The sequence below is a fragment of the Sinocyclocheilus grahami genome, unplaced genomic scaffold (genome assembly GCF_001515645.1).
Source record: "Sinocyclocheilus grahami isolate Dianchi unplaced genomic scaffold, SAMN03320097.WGS_v1.1 scaffold330.1, whole genome shotgun sequence".
NCBI classification, from domain to species: Eukaryota; Metazoa; Chordata; class Actinopteri; order Cypriniformes; family Cyprinidae; genus Sinocyclocheilus; species Sinocyclocheilus grahami.
The window spans coordinates 59,707-68,166 of record NW_015505509.1 but is presented as its reverse complement, the minus strand read 5'-3'; the positions used below and the strand labels follow the sequence as shown (position 1 = coordinate 68,166).

At 39.6% G+C, this 8,460-nt stretch overlaps 1 protein-coding gene across 1 annotated transcript in view; it reads left to right on the top strand.

Annotated features, from left to right (window-relative positions):
* Nucleotides 1-1,296: 1,296 nt before the first annotated feature.
* Nucleotides 1,297-8,460, top strand: part of LOC107602566 (glutamate receptor 1-like) — a 41,543-nt gene continuing 34,379 nt past the window's right edge. Inside the window, exons 1-2 of the mRNA XM_016295094.1 lie at nucleotides 1,297-1,531; nucleotides 1,692-1,826. Of these exons, the coding sequence (XP_016150580.1) occupies nucleotides 1,450-1,531; nucleotides 1,692-1,826 (217 nt within the window). The 5' untranslated portion in view covers nucleotides 1,297-1,449. The remainder of the gene's footprint in view (nucleotides 1,532-1,691; nucleotides 1,827-8,460) is intronic.

Below are 8,460 nucleotides of genomic sequence, written 5' to 3'. Positions count from 1 at the left end.
ACATACTGTACATTATTGTTTCTCCTCTATGCCCGCCTTTCTGAAAAGCATAGATTTTTACAAAGCTCATCATTCTAAAAAAGCGAGGTGTGCACTGATTGGCCAGCTATCCAGTGTGTTGTTTCATAACAAAACACAGCGTCACACACGGCGGCCTAGAGTGAGCAGAAGCCGGGGATAAGTGAGGAACGGCCCGGAGGGCTAGAGTGAGCAGAGGCGGCGGGCTTGAGAACGGCGCGGCCGGCTCATTCGACGAAGGAGCGTCCGGAGGGCTTGCGGCAACCACATGTGATGACCCCGGGCTGGACTCCGCTTCATCTACGGTGAAAGCTGATCCGGTGATCCACAGCGCAAAGTTGTTATATTTCTTCAGCAACCAGCACGGATCAGCTCCAGGCATGACTAGATACAGATATCGTCCTCTTTTGGAAGGCCAAACTAAGTAGTTTCGCTTTCACAACGAATCACACAGTGCCTTCAGGACATGGCGGCGGCAACAACAATACTACAGTGAGAATAAAAGTTACACCTTCTTTCTTTGCGTGAACATTTGGGCGGCATTATGCAAATCTTCCCACATAGTGAGGTAGATATGTGGGGGTGTGTTAGAACAAGCCATTTTAGGTAGGCGTGGCTGACTCTTAACTTTTATAAAGAATATCTCTTTGGATTTGAGACTTTAGTCTTTGCAACTTTACAGATCTTCTTTATGCACCAAGCGCTTGTAACACTCCAAAGAGAAAGGAAAAATCGCATCATATGACCCCTTTAAAATATTCTAGCTTAGTATAATAAAAAAATATGACCAGCATCATATTGTCTATTTACATTTGTCCCCCACAACTGTTGTTTTTACTAAAGAACATACAGTTCTTGAAACTGCTGAAAATAATCACAGTTAATTATTTTAATCACTCCTAGGTTTTTTTGACTAACCCTAACAGATCATTACAGGAGAGGAAACCCATGGAAATATCTGAGCCCTGCGATTGTTGTCTTTGACAACAGAGCACCTTGAAGTGACAAAGGTCTAAAACATAATTTCAAAGTATGCGCTCATGTTTGTTTATGCGTTATTCGCCATCGAAAGACCGCTGTGTAATTCAGTCATACAGAGTAATTGTGAACGTAAAATGAAAGTCCACAGACGGTGTTGCGCTGGAGTGGAATACGGTTATCAGAATCCCTCACTCACTCTCTCTCTTGCGCGCCCGCGGCTCTCAGAGGAAGTGCTGCTTGTGCTGAAGGAACGGCTGGGAGCGCAACACACAAGGACTCAGCGCGAGCGCGAGCGAGGACAGCACGCGCAAAGAGGTGCACCTGTAATCCACGCTGCTCACTCGCTGATGTGCGGATAGAGTGAGAGCATCCAGAAGAGATATTCTACACCACGCGCATACCCATGCTTGGGATTTGGCTTTCTTTTTCTTCGCTAATGCAAAAGGAAATATGCAGCGAAGCCTCACACTGCTCTGCACCAGTTTTCTGGGATTGTGCCTCGGTTCCAGTTTCCCAAGTAATATCAACATAGGTGAGTGAATGACAAAAGTGAAGGATGGAGTGTAGAGTGATGCGTTTTGAATAAAAAAATAGGAAAAGAGTCATAATTATGGACTTAGTCATTTCACTTGTGTTACCAGAAACCTGCCTAGGTTGTTTTAATGTATTGTGGGATTTTTCTTCCCCCACAGGAGGGTTATTCCCAACCGAATCACACGAATATGAAGTGTTTCGGTTTGCGCTCTCGCATCACCAGGATATCCCTAAACTGGTACCTCAAGTGGATATGGTCAAAATGGGGAATAGCTTCTCCATGACATATGCTTGTGAGTACAACCTGTTTTTACAGTGTAGAGATAAATGTGTGTGGTGAATGTCAACGCACTGCAGCTGCTGTTCGCGTCTATCTGTTGCTCAGAATGATCAAATGAAGAAGTCTGGATGGGAAAGTTTTTTCTTCCTGTTGCGCGTGCCTCGCGGAGATAAAAATCGATCTTATTTGTATTAAAGACTAATATATTTGACATCAAATGTGGCGTTTTTTGAACGTATTAGTGATATGTGGTTCACAAGTGCAGAAAGTGCGGGGTTCAGACGCATAAATGCGTGTTACGCTGAATGCGCTTTACGCCTGGAATACGTCGTTGGCCAGTAACCTAATTATCAAGTTAAACACGTTTTTGCACGACATTTTTTCTTAATTTCGTTTCACTACCGTGCGTGCAATTAATCTCAATTATGCGTCATAATGGACGCGCACGCTTCGTTGCTGATACATCACGAAGCCGTTCTATTGTGTTCATAATGCTGATCATTTGAATTAATAACGGTTTTTGTGTAACATTTTGGGGGATGTCGGTCAGTTATTTTGAATCACAGGTCATTTTATGATTTAGTAGCTTGTAAGATATTTTTGTTTCTACTCTCAAAGCGCGCAACGTGTGGCAGTACACGTTTTTGCACGACATTTTTTCTTAATTTCGTTTCACTACCGTGCGTGCAATTAATCTCAATTATGCGTCATAATGGACGCGCACGCTTCGTTGCTGATACATCACGAAGCCGTTCTATTGTGTTCATAATGCTGATCATTTGAATTAATAACGGTTTTTGTGTAACGTTTTGGGGGATGTCGGTCAGTTATTTTGAATCACAGGTCATTTTATGATTTAGTAGCTTGTAAGATATTTTTGTTTCTACTCTCAAAGCGCGCAACGTGTGGCAGCTTCCTTTGTACAGAACACAGGATCAAAGCGCAGTGGAAGAAAACAAGCGTTAATAGCCAATGAATTGATTAATCAATGACTTTCAAGCTCTTTAGGCTCATGTAGATGTCTAACAGCAACAATATAGTGAGGTTACAGACAGAGGATGTGAAGTCTTTTTTTTTTATTCTCCGTGTCATTGATTTCCAACAAGGGGTATTGGGAAAATTTTGATTTTTGCTTTGCTAAAGATATAAAACAGAATTTGGACTTTTATTCATAAATAAATTCACTGTTAGGTCTTTTTTTTCATATTTGCATCTAGAAATGCTTCCAGTATCGTTTCCAATACTTCTGTTATTGATTATATTATTAATTAATGTAATAGCGGCCGCTTCAAATAATGATAATGCTGAATGGCCCATTATAATATAATTTAAGACGAACACATTTCTTGTTTAGTGATGGGGGGATTCTTGAGCCTTACTCATGGGAGAGAAAAAAGGTTGGGAAACACTGCTCTATCTTTATCTTTCTAGACTTTTTCTCAGTTTCTTTTTCTCACATAAGCATCAAAGAATGTGGAAAGAGAATATATTTTTTTTTTTTTCAAAATATGACGCAAACTAGACACTTGAGTATGAAAATCAGTGTGAAGATGTCTTTCAGTTCTGTAGCATGTTTTAAATATTCTTTGTTCTGTAATACTACTGAGAGCACATCAAAGAAATGCACTTTAAATCTATGAATTAGTCTCCCCCAAGCTACCAATATTTCTTTTCTTGATGTGAATTTTGAGCTATGCATAAACCCTCCCACCTCATCCTCCTTTCATGCGTTCAATGTGTGTCAAGTCAGACCAATCATCCATCAGCACTTTAAGCTTCTCTCTAGTCTTGAGGAAAACCAATCAGATGAAATGAAAACAATTGCGAAATGGCCTTATTAAATATATAAGGATGCAGTTCCAAATACTAATGCGGAAGTTTCCCAACAGTTTAATTATACTCCACTCACGGATTCTTTCAGAGCTGGAGGTGTGCTGTGGGATTTTTAATAGCATGAAGAGACAAATCAGTCCCTCTATGAATTTCATGGTGTTCTCTCAGGTGGAAAATGCAACATGCTCATTAGTCAATGATGTTCTTGCACTTTTTTCCTCACTCTCTTCTAGATAAGGAATGTGTTATTCACTGACCCATTATGAAGCTCGGTCATATTTAAACGCGCCAGCAGTTTGTCCAGGATAATCAAGTAATAATGTCTCTTGTATAATAATAAGGTCTCTTGTATCACTCTGTGCTCCCGTCCTGATCTGTTGCGTAGTGAATGGGCAGCCCTTGCGCAGCGAGCTGTGAGAGGAGTGTTGTGAAGGCCCAGACTCTGTGTAATGCTGAATGGCCTCTTGTGCCAGGAACTGAATGTGTGTCCGGAGACGCCTGAGGAAACTTACTCTCAGCTGCTCCCCCTCTGTGTGGGCTCAATCCTTAGAGCAACCATCCCCGTCAGCACCTGCCGGGCCGTACCAGAGGGGGTTGAGTACACAGAAAAAAGAGGGCAGGATTGTTCTGGGGCAGAGGTTGATTAAATAAGAAGTGCTGTGGCACCTAGGAAAGCACATTTTTATTGATAATTGGAAAACGTAATAAGAGGGCACTGAATCCTTATGTTCTGTTTGGGGCCTCTAAGACTTCAAGGCCTTAATAGCTAATGTTAATTTGTTACACTTTACAATAAGGTTTAGTTCATTATCATTGATTAACTACCAATGTAAGTAAGTACAGTAAACAATACTAATACATTTTTTTAATTTTTACATTTGTTATGCACTTTGAACTAACATGAACACGAATGTTTGTATTAAGTAACAGTAACAGGTTAAAAATGCTGTAAAATAAATTGCTTATATAGTTAGTTAATGTTAGTAAAAGGAAGAGTTCGCTCAAAAATTAAAATTCTGTCATCACTTGTTCACCCTCATGTCGTTCCAAACCTGAATTTATTTCTTCCATTAAGTACACAAGATGTTTGAAGGGATGGTCATCAGCATTCTTTAAAATATCTAATGAGAAGTATATAATAATATACTTAATATACGTAATTATATAATAATAACAAGCTCATTCTCCCTTTAATGTGTTATGTTACTAATATTTAGGGTCTTAGAGACCCTTGGTATAAAGCATTAATAAATGCAGTTAATTTAATTGTATTGTGTTGATATTTAGTGTGTTTTAGTTACATTTATGAAAAGTGCACATTTATGGTAACTCTTATTACTTTAAGCTGAAGTAAATTTAGATATCCTCTATGTAGAGAGTAATATTAATCAGATGTCTGATGGTAAACAAATAATTAAAATAGGTGATTCATAAACCAGTGTTTTTTTCATTCACTCTCTCACCTTCCAGGTATAGACATGTATTAGCTTTCAATTTCAGAAGAATGCGTCTGTATAAAGGTGGAATGCAATTTATTCAATGACCCCCAGCCGTCTCGCTGACATTTGAAGTCCTCACAGCTAATGCTAGATTCCTTTACTTGATCCGTGAGCAGAATTAGAGCTGATCAATAGCCGGACCCCATGCAAAGACTCCACAATCAATACCAGATGTTCACCTATTCCTGCATGCAAAGACTCAAGAGCCCACTTAAAGATCTATGGGAGAGTGTGCATTCATAGACTTCCAAGTTAGAAAACCTTCAGGCCAGAAGAATATTAGCATGCTTCAAGACAAAGAACTGAATCGAGCGTATTTACTGCTGCTATAATTTGATCTGCACTGAGTGAAGCCTCATAATATAATGCTCTAAATGAAACATCAGTTTTTTTCCTGCTCTGCTACTGTTGAAGAGTAGTATGTGCGTGTGTTTCCCTTTATTAGGTGTTTCACAATATGTAGTTTACACCTTCGCATCTGATGTGATTGCTCTTGGGAGACGGCTGTAAACATGCATCAGAGTATCTCAGAAAGCAGCAGCGGTTTCTATCATAAGCCTGAAATGTCTTTCAGTGTTTCGCACTGAGAAGAAAATAATAACTCTCTGCAGCGAATCTAGAAATGCGTACAGGCAGCACGGTAGTGGATTTCTAGGATTGTGTCTGTTGGGGGAGTTCGCTCCGGGGTGTTGTGTTATTGTGTAACAGGAGACCGGAAAGGGGGAAGGGATCGCCCTCAGTCCCCACATCTCCTGGAGCAACAAGACCTAAAAATCCTGAATGAATAAATTATCTGGATGGGATTCCCTAAAGCAAGACATTCAATTAAAACACCAAGAGGTTCAGTGCCTAAATTTCCTTTGCAGAAAAGGTCTGAACAATCTAAAAATCACAAAATAAACATTATGAATTCTGATTGGATGAGCCACACTCGAAGCTGCTGCACACCTGTGACCGCACATCAGTAGAATTCTGTATTACAGGTTGTGCTGTTGCTTGGCAACCGTAAAACAACCTACAGTTAGTCACTAAATCACTCACACATTTCACACACTAAATCACAGCTGACACATTTCTTCAGTCGCATGGCACTGAAATTGTATAAGCGCACCTTATCAGCTACTATGTTGCCTATATGCATTATGTATCTTAGTCCCATATGGAGAAAAATGTGATTACAATTTTTTGCGTATTTTTGAATGATATTAAGGCTTTCATTTATCAAGCATGCATTAAAATGACAGTAAAGACATTTATAATGTTAAAAAGATTTCTATTCCAAATAAATGTTGTACTTTTGAGCTTTCTGTTCATCAACGAATCTTGAAAAAAACATTTCAACATTGGTAATAATAAGAAAAGTTTCTTGAGCAGCAAATCAGCATATTAGAATGATTTATGAAAGGTTAATGTGACACTGAAGACTAGTGTAAACGCTGCTGAAAATTAATCTTTACATCACAGAAATAAATTACATTTAGAAAACAGTGATTTTAAACTGTCATAATACTTCACAAATATTAATAATATTGTTTACTGTGTTAAATACATGCAGCCACATACATACATACATACTTGGTGAGCATAAGGGAACTCTTTGAGAAACTTAATGAAATCTTACCAACCTCAAACTTTTGAACACTCATATTTATAGATTTGTCAGAAATGATTTGTGATTTAGATGGAACCAGTGCCGGTCCGGATCTTCATCTCGAACTGTTAATTGTGAATTTTGCCCTAAAGCAAACACTAATGAAAACACCAGCCTTTCACGACGTCCCATGGCAGCTCTGCACACCAGCAGCTTGGGAAAATCCAATGCAGTTTCATATATTTTGGAAATTCACAACAATAATAGGGAGATAATTGAGGCCAATGTGTGGTGGATTTATATATGTTGGCTTTGTATCTCTGGTTTACTGTAGCTGTTGGTTTTTGTGAGAACTGTGAGAAAGGATCCAGCGAGGGATGTACTTTTCAGTGAGGCAAAGAGAAGAGCTGTCATGTTTAGTCTGAGAGACGAACAGAGACTCCCTTGTCTCGCACAGTCCTTTACATTAATGAGAGACAAAGAGAGCATCACGTCTTCTCCCATCTGTCTTCTCTTCCTCAAAAACATGACAAATGTTATCGTGCTGGGTTTTTTTTATATATAGAACAAAGAATTTAAAGGTGGTAAAACATTAAGGGAAGCTTTTGATTTTTGAGCTGAAAATGACAAATACAAGAATCAGTGTAACAGACTGAAGCATAGATTCAGGATGAGACAGTCTTGCTTTGACATTGTTATCTAGAGAAAGAGACTCCCCTGTCCCCATACCATCATATAGTGCCATGTTAAATAGTGGAAGCAGTCCAATTATGCTTCATTAGGAGGATGCCCCATATAGCCTGAGCTTCCTGTCTTAATGAGGACACATGTGTCTGTCTTGGCTGACATCACCATAGAGAATTTGAGAAGGGTTTTTTAATTGTAATCCCTGTAGGTTTTAGTGCTTGTGGAGATGTAATCGTAGGCTTTATTATCCATGTTAGGAATTTATTTTAGCTGAATTGTGAGCTTACTGTCTGAATTGAACATGATGAAAGAGAGAAAGTCTTGGCTGCCAAGAAATAATAAATTGACCACACATCCTTCTGTTTCTATTGCTTCCTCAGAAGTACAAAGAGAATCAAAATGGAATCAGAACCAAATTCCATATGATTCCAATACTTACTAAGATGTGTGTTTGTGGGTCAGCCTGCTGTCTCTTAAAATGTCTTGTGAATGGTCTGGTTTTCTCAATTATCGGCTTAATTAGGCATTAAGACGCTATTGTTCCTTTTCACTGGTGAAACAAAGTGCGGAAGACAAAGAAAGAGACCAGCCCTCTCTCTGACTTCAGACAACTCTGCTTAAGCACAAGAGCTAATCCGTGAAACTGATGCCCGTCGGAGGAAGGTGCTTTTGTCCTTTCCGTGATGTCGAGGACACATACTGAGCCCAGCGGCCACAGGCTCACAGCACTATTAGCACTCTTTGAAAGTGTGACCGTTTTGTTCATCCCCTGCACACCAAGACTGAGTGTCAAGTTTTCTGGTCAGCCTGCCCTAACACTCTACTGGCCTACTTAGTGCTCCGATCCTTGAGTTTAATATCCATCCGTACATACGAGAGGAAGGGTTCTCAGCTGGGAACTTATTATTGTGCTCACATGCATTAAGGGTTGTGTGTGTGTGTGTGTGTGTGTGTGTGAGAGAGAGAGAGAGAGAGAGAGAGAGAGAGAGAGAGAGAGAGAGAGAGAGAGAGAGCGAGCATGTAAAAATAAACACACA